The 24,892-nt window shown below is 40.9% G+C and overlaps 1 protein-coding gene across 3 annotated transcripts in view; it reads right to left on the reverse strand.

The window, feature by feature from the left end:
• The window catches only part of SYN2 (synapsin II), a 154,711-nt gene that overhangs the window by 41,907 nt on the left and 87,912 nt on the right, over positions 1-24,892 (reverse strand). For 2 of the 3 annotated variants that reach the window (XM_074344306.1, XM_074344305.1), the window contains exons 2-4: positions 3,874-3,931; positions 2,510-2,601; positions 157-313 (exon numbers count right to left, since the gene is read on the reverse strand). In XM_074344306.1, the coding sequence (XP_074200407.1) occupies positions 157-313; positions 2,510-2,601; positions 3,874-3,931 (307 nt within the window). Of the gene's footprint in view, positions 1-156; positions 314-2,509; positions 2,602-3,873; positions 3,932-5,158; positions 5,336-24,892 lie in introns of those variants that run through there. The other variant, XM_010953060.3, reaches the window with a different exon arrangement.

A 24,892-nucleotide genomic window follows, 5' to 3' on the forward strand; every position in this document is an offset into this window, starting at 1 on the left:
CCAGCCTATGATGACAATGTCACTGTGAGAGTGACCCTACCCTGTGTCCCAGCTGGTGCCTCCTGAATCTGGATTACTTGTGGTGCCTCCTGGGAGGCTGGGAAATAGAGGACCTGGGTCCTACTCTTTTACCTGGGGGGAGGGGACCTCACTCACCACCCATGGCTTGTCACAGAAGTTGTAAATGGACTCCAGGGAGTTGATGCTGGGGAGGCCTGCGTACTGCATGCCGATGACCAGGTGGCGGAAGTCCTCATTCTCCGCCATGCCAAACGCATGCTGCCGGATGAGCACAAAGTCCGGCCGGAAGGACCTGGGAAGAACGTAGAAGCAGGTCTGCCATCAACCAGTACCTCAGGTCATACGTCACCTTGTCTTCCATTTCTAAAGCCCAAGACAGAGAAGAGGCCTTCGGGGCTACCTGGGCTAAGCCCCTCATTTTATCATTATTATTCTTTTAGGGACTGGGACATGAGGTTTTACATATAGCATTTTTCAAAGGCGATTTGAAGAACAGCTTTCTTAAATTCTCTTATTCTTCTGGGTTAAGCCTTGCGTTTTTCTAAGGTACAAATGCCCTGAGGAGGGAAGAAACACATTTAGATCCTCACACCTTTAATGGACAAGGATCCCCCTTGTCCCTACGGGGCAGTATGAGAACTTAAGCTCTCGCGGCTCCAGCACTGTACTCCAAGGGAACCCAGCAGACTCTGAGGACAACAGACTTAGCTGACTTCATCACCCTGCCACGTAGATCCCTGGTCTCCACATCCTGCCCCGACTCCTTAAAGCTGCTCCTTAAAACAGGCAACGCCTTCAGCAGCAGCTCCCCACTCCAGGAGAGCAAGGGTCCAGGCTGAGTACAGACACCAGACTTCCTAATGTTATTCTTCCAAAGCGGACACTAGGGAGGGGTGGAAATATTTTTCGCAGAACTGAGGTTGAGCAACTGGCTACAGGGAGCACTGAAAGCTCAGAATGTTCCCTGCATTTCACCTCTGGCCAACAAAGCTCCCAGCCACAGCTGCTCCTCAGGACCAGGGCCCACGTCTTCATGTCCTGACTCCAGAGGAACCCCCATTCTGAGAGAGGCAGTTCTGTGGCAGCACTGGCCCTCAAGGCTCAAGGCCTTGGCCGTTTCACTCCATGTGCAATGACCTAACTGGTTCTCTGCCCAGGCACCCGTCCAATCCCCATCTATAGCTCTAGTCCCACCCAGGCCCAGAAACCAGTCTTCTAAAGTGGATGGAAGGACCCTTCCTCAGTCACTCAGGGGACTGAGCACCTAGTCAGTACGGCCTGTGCTCCTACCACCTTGTGCCCTCATTCTGGGAAACTGGCTCCAGCTGTACACCTGAGACCAAACCTGACATCCCAGTTACAGGAACTGAACTCTAGACTTGAGGTCAGCTCTTAAGTTTCCACCCTGCTAACTGGAAGGGCCTGCCTTATTTTTGCCAGAAACCACCCAGCACTTGCTATAGGCCTTTCTGTCACCACTGGCTGGTGTCACACATCCCTGTGACTCACTCCATCTGCAGTTGGAGGAACCTGTCGTTCTCTCTAGCAGGAGCTCCCTGAGCTCACTCCCCTTCCAGACAGACATCTTTTCTTCTGTCTTCCTCAGTCTCTGGGATGGATGAGCTCACATTTCCTGACATGAGGCTCCAGACACCCGGTTCTGCCTTCCCTGTCCCTGATCCAGGTCCTGCTGGACACTGGAGGCCTCAGTTTCAGAGGACTGCAGATTGATGCAGGGAAGAGGGTGAAGTGAAGACTTCCTGGAGCAAGACCCTGATGTCTGAAAACGTGAAGCCAGGCTGGGAAGAATACACTGTGGAAATGATTTTCCCTCACAGAACTGCTGTATGATATCTGATCACGTCTGTAAGTCACCCAACACCCCACCTGCCACCTAAGTGCCTTGTAATTGCAAATTTTCTTCCACCTCCAATGTCCCTTCCAACCCCAGGCTTTCCCATCAGACTTATGAGTCCCAGGAATTCGGAATTTAGAAGAACACGGGGCTGGGAGTTAAAAGAATTCACAAGGAATACAAGGTTCTGCCACCAACTCGCTGAGTGAATCTAAACAAATCAATGTAAAATAGGAGGTTAAACTAGAGAAGAGGTTTTCAAACTTTTTTTTTTTAAGCAATGGAATCCTGTTTTTCAGGGGAAATATATTCAGAGAGAAAAGCACAGGACTGCCCTAGCTGAGGTAGGGCTGGAGTCCTGGAACACCGCTGACAGGAATCCGGTTACCTCTATGCGTGAGCTCTGAGTCCATGGAGCTTTCTCTACCTCTGGACTAAGACCTCCCTAAGGGCAGGGGCTGGTTTCCTCTGCCTTCTTCTGCCACGTCCACCCAGCACAGACCATTCAGTCCCGTGCACTATTCACAACAATACCATTCCACTCCATCACTTGACTGTGAAACCACCTCTGCAAGCCACAGACGGTAACCCTGGAGAGAATGACAGTGACCCCGAGGGCAGAAAGGATCTTACCGGACAACCTTGGTGCCGTTGCGGAGCACCTGCATGTCCACAGCGTAGGTTCCATCTGCATGGGCCACCAGGTTGAGCTCCGAAAACTCCGCCTGGAAAATAACGGGAGGGGATTAAGAGGGTAGATTTCATGTTACGTGTTTTTTTACTATGATAAAATAAATAAATAAAAATAAGAGTAGGGGACTCAGCCCACAGTCGTGACTCTGCCAAGTCCTACACGTGGCGGCAGCAGCATCCTTACCACCAAACGTTCATTTACGGTTTTCAGAGCATTTTCACAAACTGACTTCATCTAACTCTACAGCTACTCTCTGAGGCAGGAGGGGCAGAGAGAATTGTCCCTATCTACCAAAGGAGCTGTTAAGTGACTTTTTTGGACAAACAAAAATTTTTGTTGGCAGAGACAGGAGCAAAACTCAGGTCCTTCCAACTTCCCAGCCCAGTATCTTTTGTGCTGCCTCGCTGCAGAGCGGGAATGCAAACTGGGGCAAACATGCCCTTCTTCACCATGAAAGCACTAAGTTTTAGTTTAGGCAACTGGGTTTTAGTTCTGCTCTGTACCCAACTAGATGCACAAGATGCTATAGGCAAGTTACTCGTTCTCTCTCAGGGGACAGCTTCTCCCACCTAAAAAATGGGAATAATTTTTATCACCCTTGCCTATCTAACAAGTAATTTCAAGAATAGAATGCGATAATGGATAGGAAAAGTACTCTGTAAATCACAGCACACTGTGTAAGGAATGATGAGTAGCTTCTATCATTACATAGAAAATACACATATTCTTTAAACTGGACATCCTCCTCTCCACTCAGATGGACCAAACCTCTATTTATCATGAAGCAGAGGATAGAGGAATATTTTTTAAAAACGAGCCTTTCAGCACTTCACTGCATTAAAGCCAGGCAGTGTTCTTTTCTAAGTTCTCTCTGAAGAGTAGCCTCAGGCACAGAGGGGGCACCATTGGAGGCCGCACACCTGAATGGCAGACGTGGGCCCACCCAGGAGGACCACGCCACCAGCAAAGTGGAGGTGTGGCCATGTCCTAGGAAGATATTCCTCTAGTGTTCCTCAGCCTGAGAACCCTGCACTGCAAGAGGGCCCTAAGGGCCACACTGCTTGCCTCCCTCCAGACACCAGAACCATGAAAAGAAGTCAGGGAAGCTGAAAATGCAGCCTTCAGGACTGGGTCTCGTAGAGAGAACAGTCCTGGAAAGGGTGGGGGTCGGGGGAGGAGATAGAGAGACTGGATGCTAGTGATGGACACTGTTCTCCATTTGGCAGAACGAGGTGGTTCACTCTGGAATGTCAAGAGAGAACAAAGATGACACAGAAGCAACCCTGGGCTCCAGGCTGGTTACCTGTTCCACTTTGATATCATAATCTCCAAGGACTTTTTTGCCCCGAAAGCACTTGGCCCTGGAAAAGGGAAAGAAAAAAAAAAAAAACCCACACAAATTAGTTCGAGGCAAGAAATTCATTCTCACAAAGAGGACTATAGCAGACAGGATCCTGGAATGAGAGTCAAGAGACCTGGTTAGGGTCGCACCCTAGTTCTGCTACTGGGTCACCATGAGGGACCCTCAAGCAAATCACTGCCTCTGCTCTGTGATCAACTTGCCCATCCATGAAATAAACCGAGCGTGAAACTTTCACTCTCAGGTTTTGTGATTTTATGATAATATCCTCAGCTACAGAAGAAGTCTAGAAGTAGGAATTTCCTTAATGTTACCTCTGGTAAAGCCTAGGTCAATTTTATAAATCTCTATAGTTCCCTTGTCTTCCCCCATCCTAATTTCACTCAGATTTTCTAGTTGGTTTCCACCTTTGGAGTTTTAGTTTCTAAAGAAACTGTTACCATTCTACTTCTTCATACTCATACTTCCAAAAAGGATTTGAGGCAATTAATAATTTAAAAAGCAAATATAACCAACAAAATAAGGATTAAAGGACAATCAATGAATGAAGGAGAGTTAATTATACCAGAAAAAGGGGGGGGGGTGGCTGAAGAAAGCTACTATAATTGAACACAAAACTTATGCTGTATTTCTGAGTAGTCAAGGGAATGAGTCAAACTTACATACACTGTACTGATTATCTTCCCATTTTGTCTCAGATCTGGAGGAACCTCACATTAATGCATTAATGGCCTCACAGCCACTGGTAAGGGGAATGGGTTTACGCTTATATTTATATATACATTGCTACTGTGCCTTTCACCTAGCCTCCCTCCCAGATTTTCTCATCTGTGTATTTAGGCTGGTTTTCCATCTGTAACAAAGGACTTTCCACACTGTACCTGTTAGGTAGGTGGAGCTTGCTTTCCCAATGCTTGAAATTCCAAATTAGTATGTTCCACTGGAGGTTTTCTAAAAGTCCCAAAAGGGATAAACTAACATTTATTGGGCATCATGTTCTAGGAATTATGTACTAGTTGCTTTCAAGAATACCCCATTTAATCCTCATAACGACTTACAAGATCCAGAGAAAGGTATTCACGTTCAAGATGAGGAAACCAAGATTCAGAGGAGGAAAATGGCAGATTCAAGGTCACATGGCAAGTTAGTGAAGAAACCAAGATTCAGAGGAGGAAAATGGCAGATTCAAGGTCACATGGCAAGTTAGTGACAGAGCCAGGATTCACACCCAAGTCCGAATCCAGTGCCCCTGGTGCTGCACGGCACTGTCTCCCTCTGCTCCTTCATTCTCTCCATCTTCACTCTTATCACTACATAAACGGACTTGCCCCGTGCGCTGTGTTGCATGTTTCTTTTCCCGTTTTCCTTCTTCTGCTCAAGAGGGACTTGATGTTGTGAGCACTAATTCCACTACCACTGCTTCCTACCCTGGTTCCTGTGAACTACCCAGGATCAGGCCAGACTATTTCCTTTCCTCTCTGGTTTCTGGAACAGCCTGTTCCAGGAAGTTGTCGTTTGTCCTATCCAAGTCCCTGGCTACCCTCAAATTGTTCCTCAGAGGCACTCAGCCATCGTGGAGCTGGATCACTGAAGTCCCACCTCTGCCCCAATTCCTTACTCAGCTTCATCAGCTTGCTTCCAGACCCTGTTCCACCTTCATAGCCCAGCAAGCCCCTCAAGCAGGGGGCCTGTAACACATCCCATCCCTTTGGCTACTGCTCCAGCTTATTTATGGGTCTAAATAATAGTGTGCACATGGCGCCATCACTGCTCTGCAGATCTAGAGGACCTGTAGGTCTTTGTCCACAACTATAAAAGGAGGAACTAGAGTACATGGTCTGATGAGGTTCCTTCCTTGTGTTGGTGAGGTGTCTACCTTGTTTCCAGCAATGCTTTTCTGATGCCTCCTCCCACCTTCCTGTCTCAAAATAGCTCTCCTGTGAGGTAAGTCTGGAGACACTAACAATAACCTCTCATTCTAAGGGATGCTTTGCATTTTCAAAGCACATTCTTTGCCTTATTTGTTCCTTACAACTCAGTGAAGCAGCCGGGACAGACAATGCTATCCCTTTGACCAATGGGGAAACAAACCCAGAGCAGTTAAATAATATGCTCAAATCCCAGAAAAGGTCATAGGAGTTAAGCTTAGAACTACGAGTTTATCTCTAGATACTCAGATGCTCCCAAGTTCTCTAATTCACTCATTTATTTTGTCAGTTTTGAACACTGATATTGAAGTATGTTTATAGATTCTGGCCGCATTTATCTGCCACTTCCTGCACCTGCCTGCTGACCAAGTTGGCTAATGATACTGTTTTCATGTCTTCTCCCCACCCCCACCTCTCCAATTATCTTAATGCCTTTTCCTTAAGGTGGTTTGTCCTGTTGGAAACCTTAGTTTGTGTTTCCTGCCTCAAGGTCACTGACCTTCTTTGGCTGAGCCACAGTCCTACAGAGAAAGAGCCAAGATGGCAGGCATTGGGGCACAGACCCTTCTTCTGGAGAATGAGCACACTCTCCCAGGTGTTTTCATGAAAAGTTTTCTAACTTACAAGCAAGTGACACAATTACTTCCTGATCCCAAGAGAGCAATGTTAGGAGGCAGTGTGCTAGGATCCAAAGGGGTTCTGGACCACAGGGCTCTGGAATCACAGGCTGGGTGGGAATCCCAGCTGTGCCCCTTTTTGGCAGTGTGACCATATAGGCAAGCGGCTTAAATTAAGGGGAAAAAAAGTATGTCACATGGTTAAACCAATCAATCTATCTTCAAAAGCACTTAAAAGAATAAGATGAAAAATACATTTCTCCTTTCCCGTTCCTCTGTCAGCACACATACTCCCAATTACCAGTTGCAAGCATACCCTTCCAGCGCTGGGAAAATGTGTGCAAATGTCTGAATATATATATATCCTTCAAACATACATATAGCATCATGCTATATAAACTCTTCCTTTCTGAACCTTAATTTTATTTTTATTGCACTTAAAAATCTATCAGTCCTTTGGGTACTGTGGACATTTTAACAATATGAATTCTTCCAATCCATGAACATGGGATAGCCTACTATTTACTACTTTATAATAACTTTGTATAGAGTATAATCTAGAAAAATATTGAATTACTATGCTGTATGCAAAAAACTAATATATTATTGTCAGTCAGTTATACTTCAATTAAAATATATCTTAGTGATATTTTTTCCAGCACATCCTGATAGACCTCTTCCTTTTTTAATAGTTGTAGAAGATTCCATTTGAAGATTATACAGTAATTTAACCAATATTTACTGGTGAGTGCTTAGATTTCCAGTTTTGGGGTTGTTTTTGCTATTACAAACAGACCTACAATGGCTTACATTTAAGAATATATTCATAAGATAAATTTTTTCTAGCTTTATTAAGGTACAACTGACACATAAAATTGTAATATTTAAAGTGTACACCATGATGATTTGATATATGTATGCTTTGTGAAATGGGATAACCACAATCAGTTAATTAACACATTCATCACCTCACATTATTACCTAGTGTGTGTGTGCGTGTGTGTGTGTGGTGAGAACACTTGAGATCTACTCTTCTAGCAAATTTTAAGTATATAATACTGTATTATCAACTGTAGTCAGTCACCACATTGTACATTAGAAAGATAAACAATTTACTGAAGAATTTCTGGTGCAGGAAATAGACACAAGAATTTTTACTGATGTTGGCACACTTCCCCCCAGCCAAGAAAAAATTTATATCACTCTCCCCAGTGTTGAAAGTTTGGGAAAGTTACTTTGCCCCTCTTGGGTGACCCCACAGTCCCGTGCATATGCTAGGCACAGAAAAGGTGCTCAGTAAGGACTTTCTGACTGCCAGTCTTGTCAAATCAATCCAAATTCACCCTCTTGTGCTCAATCTAAACAGAACCCAAGATGTACATCCTTGAGACGCAGACTAAAAATATCTATGGTCTCTGTGTTGTCAATTTCCCCCTATTGTAACATTTTCTTAACAAGCCTAGCAGCTGAGGATCTATGTGAGTTTAATGACTTGCAGCTTCCTTGATGGACTAGGCAATGAACCATCTCCTCTTGCTGCTAAAATGAGTAGATGCTCCCAGATTTAACTCTTCTTACTCAGGGGCACAGAATATCCTCAGCAATTCCCAACCACCTACCAACTAGGGCTCAGAAGGCTGAGGAGACATCATCAGAGACTTCTCTGCTAAGGCTGCCTCAAAACTTGGCTGAGCCTTGGCAAGCTTAGCTTAAATACTCCCTCTTTATAGATGGGATAATGGAGAAAGTTCTGGAAATAGGAACCAGGGGAACTGAGTTCAGGCTGAGTTCTACCACTTCTCAGCTGTGTGACTCTGGGCAAGTAACAGCCTCTCTGAGCCTCAGTTTCCTCATGTATAAAATAGGGCTAATGACGATTTTAATAATAATGGCAAACATTCACTACCTCCTAATCACTATCCTAAGTGCTTTCTGTATTTTATCTCATTTAATAACACCTGACTCACAAGTTGCTGTTAAGACTTAATGAAGCCAGATGAGAATCACTGACATGAAAGTGTTTCAGGAACTCTGAAATGTTTTGTAAATATGAAGTACTATCAGCAAAGCACAACAAACATTTATGCACCAGGTATTACTGCTGTTTTACTAATACCACAGCCAGGGCTTCTTCTTCTCCTGAACTTTCTTCCCATTTACTGTCTACTCATCATATTTGGTTCATAGCATCATCATCTGATGTCACCTTTCAAACTCAATTGTCTAATAACCTGTGATACCTCTCTCCCACCCCAGCCTCAGACCACTGGATTATGCAACTCTACTTCAGAGCAAGGACCATCCATATATGAGCCCTGGATTTTCCAACAAATTGGATTTTCAATATTGATTATGTCCCATTGTCATATGCTCCGAGCTACGGCGTGAACAAATATAATCATCGTATCTATAAACTTCCAGCTCCTTCCCCAAGCTGTGTACTTATTCACAATCGGTGCTTGCTTACTGACTGGAGATGGTAGGAGTGATAGTTTTGGCTGGACGGATGTAGAAAATCAGAGGAGGCCACCCTCAGGACTGGGTGGACTGAGTCTGTCTCTGCAGGCCCCGCCATCTTCTCTCTTCTCGCCTGTGCACATCCCGGTGTCATGGTCTTTCTTCCCTCTTCTTCCCCACGTGAAAATCTGTTCTCAATCTCCATCCACACTGGAACTAAAGGACCGAACACCCTCCCTGGGTGCCTGAGGCCTGCACAAGGGTGGAAACCTCAAGCTAGAAGACAAAAGCACTAACAATGCCCCTAATAAATGCCTAGCACTTGTCTGGACACTTATCTCTAACAAGGTGCCTAGTTTCTGGCTCTCAGTGTCTATAACTCAGGCCCTGTTCTTTCGGTCAAGTGTCTCGAGGCGTAAAGAAGTTAGAAAATAAATCAGGAATAGGAGAGGGTTCTTATTTCCCATCCTACACGCGAAGGGTAAAACCAGGCCTGAGGGCCTTGGAGAGTTTGTGAGCTCCTGCCGCCACCCCCTGGCAAGATGTGTGCTGCGCACCCACCACACTCCCTCACCCCCTGGCTTCGCTGGCTCCCTGACCCAGTGGTGGCCCTCCAGGTGCTTATTTGCTGCTCTGACAAACCGCCCCTGAAAATTAACTATTTCTTCTAAAATAGCTAGATAGTTAATTGGCCATCTGTAGAAAGAAAGGCTGTAATTTGTCAGCAAATTCAGCAACGATTTACCGAACACCCGGTGGTAGGAGCTGAAAATGTAAAAATGCATTAGGAGTTGGCAAGTAGAGAAAGCAGTCTAGAAAGGGAGACCTGTGTGCATACGGGTGATTGCGAAGGTCCCTTTCAACTCTTACGCTTTATAACTAGTATTCACATTCCCGCTTTTTTAAGGGAGAAGTCCCTTAAAAAAATATTGAATGCACACAACTACAACAGCCACAAAAGCTGCACACAGCTCAGAAAGACGTGCAGTGAAAAGTCAGCTTCCTCTGCCTGCAGGGAGCCCCCAGGGCAGTGGGGAGCAGTATCACTGCACAAGGTACTGTGGGAACCCAACGGAGGGAGTTCTCTTGGCCTGGAGGAGTCTGGGAAGGCCCCAGAGACTAGCTGAGTCTTAAAGAATGAGGAGGAATTTGCCTCATAGAAGGAGAAAGCAGAACTGAAAGCCCCGTTGACTGGGGGAGGGGCTCTGCAGGCCTCAGCTCCAGAGAAAGGGCCAGACTGTCCAAGACCTTCAGATGTCAGGCTGAGTAGCTGGGACGTGATGGCTAGCCTCCAGAAGATCTTGTTTAAATTTTCTATTATGAAAAACTCAATCTTCAGTGTTTATCAACATTTTGCCTGTCTTTTCCATGTATCATCCTCACTGTTGTTGTTGGGACTATGTTTCTGTGTTTTAAAGCACATTCCAAATATCATGTTTTCTCTTACAACATTTTAAGTATTATCTCTAACTGGTAACAGCTTAAACATTTTTTTGTTGCGGCAAAATATATACAGCAAATATTCACCATTTTAACCATTTCCACGTGTATAATTCAGTGGCATTTAGTACACCCACAATGTTGTGGAACCAACATCACTATTTCCAAAACTTTTTCATCATTCAAAACAGAAACTCTGTGGCCATTAAGCAACAATTGCCCATTCCTCCCTGCCTCCTTCCCCTCTAGTCCCTAGTAAACCTCTAATTTACTTTCTCTTTATGGATTTACCTATCCTAGGTTACTGATTTTTTAATATTTATTATTTAGTAATTAATGGTAATTTTAAACATCTTTACTGAGTCTATATTCAAGTTTTCCCAACTGTCTCCCAAAACACTGTCAAAGATTTTAAAGCAGAGAGGTGACACGATCAGATGTGCTAAGATGTATCTGGAACACGGAAGAAACTGGAGGGAGCCAACCAGGGCTCGAGATCATTTGAGAAGCAGGTGCAGTAACTAGACTTCAGGACTTGCTCTTCCACTGGTACGTGGCAAACCAACAGCTACTGCACAACACTCATCTGGCAACTCGACTGATCATTCGATTGATTAGGCCTAGGAACATAGATGCTAGCTGGCAATGACAGTGATATTTAAACATAGGATTTAATTAAGTGATAGAAAGTAGTATTGGACACCTATAGATGTTTTGGAACAAGGACATTAAATGAGACCTCAAGTAGGTAGGCTTTATACTGGAAAAGGGGTTCTTAACTCAATTATGGACTTGTTATCTAATTCGTGAACCATGAAATTTTCTTCCAGTACATAGAGAAATGTCTATTATGGATAATTGATTTAGGAATAGGAAACAGATAATAGGAAGAAGTGACCACTTTTCTGGATAACAGCAATGTTCTGTGGCTGGTTTTTGACATTATTAATTCAGTGATTAAACTGTTAAATCAAATTCTCTGCAACTAAAGTACTTCTTAGATAGAAAGCAAGCTGCATGGTGTCTTAGTGAACATTCATATAAATGATCTGGAAGAGAGTGCATGGGGAAATTGCCAAGTTTGCAGATGGCATTCCGCTCTTCCAAGGATTAAAATGCCAAGTTGATGAGGGATAACGTGAAAGAAGATGTGGACGTGGGCAGAAAAGTGGCAGAGGAGTTGTAATGTGACTAAGTGTAAGAAAACATATTCAATGGGAAGTGATTTTACCAGGGGATCATGAGTGCTCAACTACAATCCAGAAAAAGAACCTCAAATGACAGAAAATTGTTTCCTGAGGACATTAGTCCCGTGAGATGTCACAGACAAAACACAAAAAGACTGAGAGAGTGAAAGGTGAAAAATTGTTGGTTATCATCAGAAAGTTTATTGGAAACTCAACATGAAGAGTTTCTCACACTCTGACCTCATCTTGGACAAGGCATCGTACTTTCACATATTTGTGATACAGCATATTAAAGGGCCACTTATCTAAACACAAATGACATGATTAAAGTTGAAATGGCCCAGAGAAAAACAGAACAAAATGAAAAGGCTCTGATTTTAGGAAAGATTGGCATAATGAGTCTTCTTCAGTCTGTAAAAGTAAAGATCTGAAGGGGACAGAAGAGTGTAAAGGATGGAAAGACAACTTGAGTGCCCATATACACTCTCCACGTTATTCTCCCAGAGAACCACATTAATCGCACGATATTTCATGCCTTACAGGAACATCATTTCAATGTTACTGGTTTTATAGGAAAAGAAGGCTCAGATAAATTAAGTGACTTGCTTAAAAGTAGCAGTGAGTAGGTGGCAGAGCTACTAAAATTCAATTTCAGCACTTGCGATGGTAAGTTTAGAGACTGCATATTTCTTTAGGTGGGGACTGTGCTCTAGTCATTTTTGTAGCCCCGAGGCCTGTCCTACTCTTTGGCACATAGCAGATGCTTAGGAAATGTGTATGGAGTTATTGAATTGAACGCAGCTAGACATTTGGAGGGTGTTATCAGAGAGAGGAGCCAGGCTCAATCTGATAGAGTCCTGGGCTTGCAGATCTCTGAGGATACCTAGTGAGTCCTTCTCTGGAGTTTATAAAATTCCCTCAACGGATCTGCAGGAGGGCTGCAACAGACTTAGATGGCAGATAAGACCCCTTGAGAAAAACAGCAATCTCAGAGTTCTGAAAATGACTAATTTCTGAGTAAACACACCAGCTGTGACTTCAGTTAGGAACAGCAAATCACTTTTTCTGAGCAGATTTTCTGAAGATCTCTATTTTGGGGAATAATTAAATGATGCAGCATCACAAGATAACAAGATTATCAAACACAGAGGGAAAAAAGAATCCTATAACTCAGGATTCACATGGGGGGAAGATGAGAAGCATTTGTCTGTAATTATAGTGGAGCTACAGAACAGAATGATTTGGAGTCGTGGGACAGATTCACTTTGCATGACTGGCTTATAAAATTAAATCAGGCTGATTTTATATTGGAGTTAAGTAGGTCAGTATTGAAGTTTGCTTTGGAGAAACATCAAGCAAGTATAATTTTCAAAACATATGGATTTATTTTATACCAGAGAAACAGGGATCCCAGCATTGGCAAATCTCCAGATTTAATTCCAGTGTTGGGTCACAAACCACACCCACACTCACCACTACGGTCAAAGCTATCCATCTCGAAACATCCTCTGTGATCTGCCCCTCTCTTCTGTCCTCAACTTATCTCCCACTACTTCTGTCCTGAAAGACTGCTGCAGAGTCTGAATTAGAAAAAGGTGTTCCTTCCTCCAGGTAGACATTCCTACACTAGGGAACTTGGCTTGGCAAGCAGAAGGTGGGGCTGCATTTCACCCCATCTTGTCTCCTCAGTCAAGTGCCCTTGTGCAGTGGACAACCTGCACAAGAGCCCTGTTAGCTACTAACATTCAGACTCTGAATTCAGACACTATGTCAATCTGCCATTCAGATACTGTTTCCCAACGACCTCTTGTCAAACTACCACTTCTGTCTGTTGCTGCATTTAGAAAGCACCCTTTTCTCACAGTATCCAATATATGGAAACAACCTAAATGTCCATTGATAAACAAATTGATAAAGAAAATATGATATATACGTAAGATAGAACATGATTTGGCCTTAAAAAAAAAAAAAGGAAATGCTGCCATTTGCAACTACATGGATCAACCTGGAGGACATTATGCTAAGTGAAATAAGGCAGACACAGAAAGATAAAGACTGCATGATCTCACTTATATGTGGAATCTAAAACAGTCAAACTTGGAAGCTGAGAATAGAATGGCTGAGGGAGGGGAAAATGAAGAGATGTTGATCAGAGCCCACAGTTTCAGTTATGCAAGATGAATGAGTTTTGGAGATCTGATGTATAGCATGGGGATGATAGTTAACAATAGCGTATGGTAAACTTGAAATTTGCTAAGAGTTCTTACCACAAAATTTTGCTATGCGTTCTCACCACACACACATTTACACACACAAAGAAGATAATCTCAAAGACTTTTTACACTTTTTTTTTTCTTATTACATTTGCTGGAGGGTGAATTACATTGATATTTAAATGTTACCTGAAACTTGAGTTCCTGGGATGAATCCCATTGGGTCATGATGCATGATTCTTTTTATATATCATGGTATCCAATTTGCTAAAATGCTTAAGAATTGTTGCAACTATGCTTATTGGGGATTTTGGTTTGTGGTTTTCTATTCTTGTAGTGTCTTTGCCTGATTTGGTGTCAGAATAATAATGCTGGCTTCACAGAATGACTTGGGAAGTAAGATATTTTTGTTAAACTTGTATTATTTCTACCATAAATGTTTGGGAGAATTCATCGGTGAAGCAATCATAGATTTTCTACTTTTATTCCAGCCTTTGGATCCAGGAATAAATCTTTACTATATCACAGAATGTTCTTTTTAGCACCTAATTGTATTCTATTATTTAATATATTACAAAGAACGAATGCATCTAGATTTTTAAGTGGAATAGGACAAATACCATTTTCTAATTGTTTTTATCCAAATTATTGTCAAGGTTATTCCAGTCTCAAGAAAATTGGATGAAGAGTTTTCCACTTTCTTTTCTAGTACAATTTTTATAAATCATTTTAGCATGCATCCTAAAGCATATTAGAGACCACTTGAAAAGTAGTATTAAAAAAAGAAAAGAAATCATCTCTCTCCTTATTTTTCAAGGTCCAAAACAAGTATGGCTCCCTTCTGAAATCTTCCCTGTCCTCGCCCCTGCAGTGGTTTCTCCTTCCTCTGAAAGCTTAGTCTGAAACGCATTAGCCTGTCATTTTAAATAGACTCAGCTTAGTATCATCAGCTGATTTTATTTGTGCCTCTCCCTCCCTACCGTATCACCTCTGATGGTGCACACTGTCTTACACCTCTTTCCTAGGCCCCAGCCATGCACCCTCACACTCACCAATGCTTTATACAAAGCACACCAGGGTTAGTTTTTTGTGTCTACTTGACAGAGCCACAGGTGTCCAGACTGGCTAAACAGTATTCTGGGTGTGTCTGTGAAGGTGTCTCTGCATTACATTTGCATTAATATTTACATGAAATTAACATTTGAATCAAGACTGAGTAAAGCAGACTGCCCTCCCAATGTGAGTGGACCTAATTCAATCCATTGAAGGCCTGACTGAAAAAAAAGGAGTAAGGGAAGAATTTACTCTCTCTGTCTGACTGTTTTTGAGCTGGGACATCAGTCTTCTGCCTTTGGACTTGGACTGGAACTATACCTTCAGCTCTCTTGGGTCTCCAGTTGTCCAACAGATCCTAGGACTTCTCAGCCTCCATGAATGCATGAGCCAATTCCTTATAATAAAGCTCTCTCTCTTTATATATCTATAAATACACCTATATTTTTTCTCTCTATTTCCGTACCTATATAAATACATAGAGAAAGAATATATAATCTATTTTCTATGTGTTATCTATATAGAGAGATAGATAGAGACATATATCTCCTCAGCTGCTGTAACAAAATACCACAGGCTAGGTGCTTAAACAACAGACAGTTATTTCTCACAGGTCTAGAGGCAGAGAAGTCCAGGTCAAAGTGCTGACCTGTTTGACTCCTGATAAACCTCTTCCTGGCTTGCAGGCAGTTACCTTCTTGCTGTGTTCTCACATGGTGGAGAAAGACAGCTCCCGTCTCTCTTCCCCTTCTTATAAGACACTAATTCCATCACTGGGGCCCCACCCTCATGACCTCACCTAAACCTAATTACCTCCTAAGACCCACCTCTAAATACCATCACTTTGGGCGTAAGAGTTTCAGCGAATGAATTGGTGGGGAGGTGAAATGGGGACACACAAACGTTCACCCTGTAACAACACTGTTAATAAAGACCTATTGCCTGATGCCCGGCAGAGGACACCCACTCACCTGGGACTTGAATGAAGAACCACAATAGTAATAGAAAACAGTATTTAAAGAATACAGAATAGTATATCTTCCTTAAATGCCAAAAACAAATAGCCATTTACACCTTTCAGGTGGGTTATTCACTCCCTGAATCAAAAGGGAGAAAGAGAACGAACTTTCCCCACCATGTTACACGGAAACGAGTTATTCAAGCCAACTCAAAAACTTTTCATGTTAATCAACTGCTGAGAAGCATGGCCCAGTGGAAAGAGCTTGGATTTTAGACCCAGACTCACCTGGGTTTAAATCTCAGGTCATCAGTTTACTACCTGAACTTGGGCTCTCTACTTCTTTGAATTTTCGTCTGTAAGATAAGGATAACACCTACTTCTAAGGTTTGTTAGATTTAAATGACCCTGCCTTTAATGTACTTATCCAAAACGCTAAACTCACCATCTCTTCTGGGCTACTGCACTTGCCGTTGTATACAACCTTCCCCCAGATCTTTGCATGTCCTGTATCTTCTCATGATTCAAGTCTCAGCTCACACATTACTTCCTCAGTGATGGTTTTTTCTGACTCTCTGAGTTAAGGTAGTCCCCTCCCTTCCCAATCACTCTCTATATAATCTTCATAGATATTATCTTTATTTTAAAATTTCCTTGACTGTGTGTTTATTATTCATCTCCCCAAACCAAAACGTAAGTTCTATGAGAGCAGAGACCTTGCTGTTGTGGTAACTGCTTTATCAATCCCATGCGGAGCTGTGTGACAATGCCTAGAACATGTCAGGTACCCAATAATATTTGTTGAAAGAATTAATGAGTATGTAAAGTATCTAGCACAGCACCCTTTCACACGTCTTAGATCCCTTTCTCCCCTCTTTACATAAAAACCACTGGGTTAAACAGTGTGCCTGTGTGAGTCCTTCAAAATGGAGAGCATTTCAACAAAATTGATTCATTGTTCAAATGCCGACCAGGCATTTATAAACGTGGACAGGAATACGGTCACCTACTACAATGTGCGATGAGACCACCCTCCGTCTTCATGTTCTTCTTTAGGTATAAATCAACATACCAGATACTGAAGTGCTTAGAGGTTTTACTCTCGTATGAAACATTAATAACACAGTATTTCCTCAGCTTTCTGAAAGGGAAATTTTTGTTTAGAGGCCTTTTATTTATGAGGAAACAGAGGCTCAAAGAGAGGAGACACTGATTAGCTCAAAGTCAAACACCGAGTCAGAGGCAGGTACATTCTACCACATTGCCTCCTTAGACCAAGAAAAGCAATCTTCCAAAAATTGAAGAATAGTGGAATTCAACAGACAGAGTTCCATAAATGATATTATAAGATGTGGAAACTGAGGACTTAATTTCCATTCAGAGTGTTTGTGAGATCAAGTTATGATAAAGAATATAAACAGCTGAGCATTACAGAAGCATAGGAAATTTTTTTTCATTTTACTGATACATTGATTCTGTTTGTGAAACTGTATCACCAGGACACGGTTCTAACAGCAAACTGCTAGAAGGAAATAAGAAAAGAGTTCTCCCCTCATTCCGTTCTCATAAGCAGAGATGTGACCCTCTTTTCCCAGTCAAGTGCAAACTGCCATGGCTGGTATTATCAGCCTACTTACCACCACGGCTGGGCAGACTTATCTTTGTACCTCAAGGCAACAACACTTTGGATTTCCAAATCCAAACCCAGGTGGCACATTCCGTCCTACAATTTTCCATCTGGCAACAATTCAAGGGGAGATATCATTCACCAGAATAGGCACTAACAACTGAATTTTGGCAGGCTGGGAGAACTGGCACTGTCCTGGGAGAGATATGCCACAGGCTCCCAGATGCACCCGAGTTTAGCAACATGGAGCCATACGTGTTCGGAATGGAGAAATGAATCTCAGATGCTATCCTCTCATTTTTATAGGTGAAAAAATTGAAGCTTAAAGGAGAAAAGTGGCCCAAGGTCACAAGGTGGGAACACTGATCTCTTCTCAATAGAGCTCTTTTTGTTACACTAACTTCAGTTCAGGGTGGATCTGGATAGAAGCTCGTGCCTTGGTATGGAAGTACAGAGACATATGGTACTGTTCTGGCTCCCTTCTCCACAATGAATCTATCCATCCTCTCAACCATCTCTAATGAGCCACTGAGGATACACGATCCTCACATTCAACAAGACTAAAGAGTAGTTTTAAAAAACAACCCTAACTGATTTGCCTGAAAACCCTGTGAATTTTACGCTTAGTGTTTGGATACATTCTTTTGAAAAGGAGTCTATTATCCAGTGTTGTTATAGTGAAATATATTCTATAAATCTTTAAAAATATTCTAACAATTTACTTACTCAACAAAGATTCATCAGATTAGGTACCTACTATTTTTCCAGCCATACGCAAAGCACTGGTTGGAGGGTAGGAGTAGGGACTATAGACCTTATCCAGCTTGGACGCAAAGAATAAAAATATACTAGCATTAACAGAGGCATAGAAGATTATTTATCCCAGAGTCCAACTACCAGAATTATATCAATTACAGTAAAACTGTTAATAGCTAATATTTATTAAGTACGTAGTAAGCACTAGTTACTGTGCTGACTTTACACATCTTATTCATTTAATCCTCACATCAACCATACAAGCCAGCTAGCATTATCTCCTAATCTCACAGATAAGGTAACTAAGGCACAGAGAGACTAACTTGTTCAAGGTCATACAACTACTGAGTGGTGGATTCAGGATTTGAGACCATGCAAACTGACTCCATAGCAGATCTTATAAGTCACGTCACACTACTTCTCAAATATGGAATTACTCAAAATAAATTTTAAAGAGAATTCATTAAAAAAAAAACTCTATTTACTAATAATTTTCTAAAATATTCACCTTATGCATGCTTTCTATTTTAATTTTAAAATAAAATTTTGTAATGAAAACAATTGAACATCACAATTTCTACGACAATTTTTAAATGGCTTCCTAGGAAGTATGATTTTTGTAGTAAAAATACAGCTTTAAAAATGGATGCTCACACAAGACAGTACAGACAACTAACACCTTTAGATACAATTTGGTACTTCCCTCACTAATAATCAACCATTATAAATATTAATTCTTTTATTTTCATAGCGGCTTTCACCAGGTTTCTAAACAACTCCTCAACTCTTGAAATTAAAGTTTTCAGTTTCTTTTTAGTTAAGACATATATACTTTTAAAATTTCTTTATTTCTTTTATCACATCTTACATGATAAAACATCTACATTTCCTTGTGCTCAATAGGGATTTGTTGTTTGATGGGTAGAGAGATTCAGTTTCGCAAGATGAAAAGAGTTCTGGAGATTGATTACATAACAATGTGAATATACTAAACACTATTGAACTGTACATTAAAAATGGTTAAGATGGTAAATTTTACATTATGTGTATTTTACCAGAATAAAAAATAAAAAATTCTTGTGCTCTTTTAGAGTTAGAGAACTTAAACTTCAAAGACATTGTTAATTTAGAACAGACATCCCAGACACTCTACATACATGATTTTCTGTTCGGGTTATAGTACAGAGAAAGGAGTGATAAATTCTGACTATAGGGTGAATGGGAGAAATTTTGTGTAGCTTAGGAATTCATCTGAATGTGAAACTAATAATTTGGAATCTTGGGAAGGATGAAACAGAGACTTTGACAAGTACTCTCTTGAAGAGAAATTTCTACTTGAATGTTGTTTATTTCCCAGGTTCTCAATTTTGTATTTTGGGGATTCTTCTAAGATAAAGCTGAAATCCTGAGGCTAAAAGTAGCTTCCCTCTTTGTGCCAGCCATTCTGATATGTGTCTATGTTCACTTGAATGGCTTAAAGACATAACAGTCTGTCTTTATCACTCATGTGTAGGAAACTTAAAACTAGGTCATCAAATCCCATCTCCCACTCAATGCAAGAATCTGTACTACAGTGTTCATAACAAGGAGTCACCAGAAAAATTACTATTTTTCAGGGTTTTAATTTTCTTTTTCCTTTTCAGACAACTGATTTTTAAACCGGGCCAAAATTTGCTGTCTTGTAGCTTGTTGTTTGGTTTTGGCTTTGCCGATATAAAGCCAGTCTGCTCCTTCCTTGTAAATGTCTGCACTGTCGAGGACAGTGAGCAGGTCCCCCTGAGACTTCACTTCTTCAAGCTACACTGCCCCTATTCTCTTGAACAGTTTCAGCCCAAAGGCTCCTCTTTGAAAATGCTCCATTTGTGTCATGAGGGCATGAGGACTAGAACTTAATGAAATTCTTCTGGATTGGTCAGATCAAACCTGAGTAAAGCAGCAATACTGGAAACTGGACAAATCAGAGATTTTACTCAGTGTACTTTCTCTAGGCAACCTCCACTTAGGGAAAACATGACCTTGGAGAAATACAAGTCTGTTTACTTCTTTAAAGTTATGAATTTTAATCAGATGCAGTAGTATCTGTCTAAATTCCTGCCATCACCTTATGTCGTGCCTTACTGTGCAAAACAATAAACTTAACTAATTAGAGTCCTCAGCAACTATACACATTTCTCTAAATTTAAGTTCCTCATTTGTCTAAATGAAGAAAAATTTCAAGCATAAAGAAATATTTAGAGAATGATGTAATACTTGTTTATCCACCACCTAGATTGTCAAATCTTAATATTTTTCTATATTTTCTTCAGATTTTTAAAAAAAGAAATGCAACATTAACTACACAGTTGAAATTTCTTGCACATTCTTCCCCAGTCCCATCCCCCCACCTCTCCTCTCCAGAGATAGCTATTCCGAATTAACGTGTATTATTTCCATAAATATATTTCCATAGTTTTACAACGTTGTGTATATATACATAAACTACATACAGACTCTTTTGCTTGTTTGGGGCTTTATATAAGTGGTGCTATTCTAAATCTGCCTCCAGGCTGCCTTTTTCCAGTCAATGTTTTAATTTTGACATGTATTCATGGTAATACATAATGGTTTTGGCTCATTTATTTTCACTGTTTGACTATATCACAATGTATTTATCTTTTCTCCCAATGATGCACAGTTAGGTTATTCTGAATGTTATTACAGATTATGCCAAGTTGAGCTTTCTTGCATGGGTTCCTTTGTGCAAATCTTTTTCCTTTGTCTGGTAATTACACATTTATTCCTATCTTTTGTGTGGTTACCCTTTTCTTTAAAAAATCATGCCCACTTTACTCATTAGGTATAAATTCAATCAGCAGCTCTACTGTCCTCCCAAGTTTTAGTATGTTTTAACACTGATCATTCCTCTTTTCTCTTTACTCCCCTGCACATAGTTTTGCCCAATATCTTAATTTCACCTTGTTTTTATACTCCCTGAGTTAGTCATTATTTTTATTGTTCTGAACAGTCAGGTTTTTTCTGGTTTTGTTTGTTTGTTTTAGAGTTACTCACATGTTTACCAACTTCTCTAGTCCCTATTGCTTTTTTTCATGCCACTACTTCTTTTTGGATTCAATTTTCTGCTTCCTGAAGAATATCCATTTTTAGCAGTCCTTTCAGAAATGATATCTGAGATGTAAATTTGATGTCTTTGTCTAAAATTGTCTCTGTTTTACTCTCATTCCTCAATGAAGGTTTGACTAGGAGGAAAATTCTAGATTAGGTGGGTTGTTTTTTTTTTTTCTTTCAGCTTTTGAGGGCATTATTCCTTTATTTTGCCACTGTTGTCAGTTTAATTGTGATTTCTTGTAGGATAGCTCTTTTATCTTTGGATGCTCTCAAGATTTTTTGTTTGTTTGTTTTTTGGTCTTTGTTGCTATGCTGTTTCATTACAATAGTCTAAAAGTGGCTTTAACTTATCCTTTCAAATTCAGTGTGCTTCGTAGCAGAGGCTTTCATAAATTTTGCAAAAACTTCAACCATTACCTTTGAATAATGTCTCTTTTCCATTCTCTCTATTCTCTCCTTCTGGAACTATCATCAAACACGTATTGGATCTTCTCATTCTATCCTCCATGTCTCTTAACTTTGCTTTCATATTTTTCTTCTCTTTGTCTCTTGGAGAGAGGCATATGGGTAATTTCTGCCTTAGATTCCATTCACCAGCTTTCTCCTCAGCACTGTCTAATCTCCTGTTTGAACAGTCTGTATATCTTTTAATTTCAATGACTACTTTAATTTCTGAAAATTCTATTTGTCATATCTGCCTTATATTACTTATGGTATATGGTTCTATCCTCATGTTTTTAATTCTTTATTTGTCCTTAATATTTAAGTATATTAATTTTATAGATTAAAAAATCATTTTATAGTTTTAGATATTCTATCATCTTAAGAGGGTTTGTGGTTTCTTCTGCTAGGCACCCCAGTATATCACTGGCTGTGTATACTCTTTATGTTAATTAATCAAACTGCAGGATCTCAGACCACATAGGTAGTAGAAATCTAAACTCCAATTCAAGATAGACCTATCATTTTGAGTTCTCGGAGAGAGACATTTTTTCTCTCCAGAGACTACACTGAGAAAGACAACTTTCTTGTGTTCATGCAGTAATGAGAAGATTTTTTTTCTAACTCCCATGTTACTGAAGGTTCCAGTCTCACTTTTGGGTTTCAGCTTTAATGCCTGCCTTGTGAAGACTCAAGTCTTCATCTTCTGTTCCTGTGTATGTATTTAAATCCATGTCCCAAAGTTACCAAGACAGGTATCCCAAGAGGCCTGATATGACATTATGACATCATCTTATGGACTTACTACTCGGTCTGTCTTCATTTTCAGTCTCTGGAGAGTACCTTACTTTCTTTCAAGTTCAGTTATGTACTACAATGTTGTTATTTTTTTATTCAGAGCTGTCAGGAGTTTAGTGGTGGAAGATTTTCAGGTTACTGAGTTCAAATTACTGCTGGAAACAGAAGATTGTTCTCTTTTTCCGAGCTTCAAATAAGAAGCTCAAAAGCATACTTCAGTAGACATTTATTGGCCATTTACTGTGATGATTAAATTTTTATGTGTCAATTCGGCTAGGCTACAGTGCCCTGCTGTTTGGTCAAACACTAGTTTAAATGTTGCTATGAAGATATTTAGTAGATGTGATTAATATCCACAGTCAGTTGACTTTAAGGAAAGGAGATTGTACTTGATAACGTATGGGGGCCTCACCCATCAGTTAAAGGCCTTAAAAGCAAAAACTGAAGTTTCCCAGAGAAGAAGGAATTCTGCCTCAAGGCTAACATAAAAATCCTGCCCAACTTTCCAGCCTACTGGCCTGCCCTATAGATTTCAAACTCAAGTCTGCAATGTCAACTCTTGCCTTGCCTTACCAGCCCCCACAATCAAATGAACCAATTCGTTAAAATAAATCTACATATTTATATATCTCCTATTGGTTCTGCTCTGGAGAAACCTAACTGATATACTTATTATGAATGAGGCCCAATGAGGGACAAAAAGATGAGTAAGATTCAATCCCTTTCCTTACCATCACAGAATATACAGTCTAGTGATAGAGAAATAGCTACTCAAAAAAGGAGCCTATAACTCAAATCATTATAATAGTATAAAAATTATTTATTCATCTATTCCACAAATATTTATTAAGCACCTATTGTTAGTGAGACACTGATAGTTGCCAGAAATAGAAAATGTAAGGTATAGATATCTCCCTTGGAACACTGCCTAGTATGGGAGTCAGGTACAAATAGAAAATGTACTGACATACTATGTAAGTACAAAGACAGAGATAGGTATATGCTATTATGTGAGTAGCCTGATTCAGCTTGGAGGGATCAGGGAAGCCATCCCGGAAGAAGTGATGTCTGAGAGCATCCTAAATTTAAACAGGACTTATTTAGTTAGGCAAAAGCAAAGTAAAAATTAAGGCAGGGAATTCTGGGCAAACAGACAGCATTAGCAAAGGTACAGAAGTGAGAAACAACATGTTGCAAAGTTGAGGCACATAAAATATAAGTCAGGGAATAATGAGAAATTAGGCTAAAATGTTAGAATACTACAAGGAGAGTTTGCATAAGGTTGGAAGTTGAGAAAGGGTTCTTGAAGAAGGTGGCATTTAAGCTTGATCTGGAAAGATGAGTAATATTTTAATAGGTGAAGATGAGGAGGAAGGGGAGAAAACAGAGTACTCTGGGAGAAAACGTAGGATGCATGAAAGGGACACTGGGAAATAAGAATAGAGGTAGATTATGGCCAGACTGCAGAATGATTGATGGCTCCCAGAGTAGAGGCTTAGATGTATTCCCCCAGGTAGTGGCTAGAGGCCTGTGAAAAACAGAAGCTAATCAGGAAATTGCGGTTATAAACACCTACCACCTCCAAGGGCTTGGAAGGCCCTGAAAGACACACCTGGCCATGGCATTCAGCTGCCTCTGAAAGACACAGCCAGACTAGCCAAGGGACAGGAAACATCTGTGCCACCATGACCTGCCTGAATCCGCTCTCTCCCCTATCCTCCTTGGCACTACAAAAACTGGGAACAGAACAAAGACTAAGGCAAGCTCCAGCCTGAGTTCCAGAGAAAAACAATAACAAGAGGGGGGCAAACCTGATTTACTAGTGGGGAAGAAGAGCTGGACCCTGTCAGGTTTCACCAAAGAGAATAAAATAAAAGACTCTTTGTTACTTTTTTCTCTCCTTGTGAAATGAGGCTCTAAACAGTAAGCTGTGGTTGAAGGAGCACTGACCTGGAAAGGAAACCTGGGTTCTAGTCCAGATCCTGTCACTAGCTTGCTGTGTGGATTAGGCAAGTTGTTTCACTTCTTTGGGTCTCTGTTTCCCCATGTGCACTGCGAGAGAGCTGAGCTAGACTCGTGGTTTTCAAATCATGTTCTGTGGAGCCCCAGACTATCTCTGGGAACCCCTAATCCCATTTCAACCAAAGCAGCTCCATTTCCACCATTCATATATATAAGGTCCCGCCTAAACTTTTGTTTGAAAAAAAATTACTTAAACTATATAAAGACCCCTGGATTTGAATCTCTAAGACCCTTTCTGACTTCAGTGGCCTAGGAATTTGTGGTTTCATGATAAGTTGCTGTTAGGGTGTTCCCACCTTAGGGTCACTGGGGGCTGAGACTGCCTAAGAAACTCATAGTGAAGGGAAGGTGCAGGCAGAG

This window comes from Camelus bactrianus, chromosome 17 (assembly GCF_048773025.1).
Source record: "Camelus bactrianus isolate YW-2024 breed Bactrian camel chromosome 17, ASM4877302v1, whole genome shotgun sequence".
NCBI classification, from domain to species: domain Eukaryota; kingdom Metazoa; phylum Chordata; class Mammalia; order Artiodactyla; family Camelidae; genus Camelus; species Camelus bactrianus.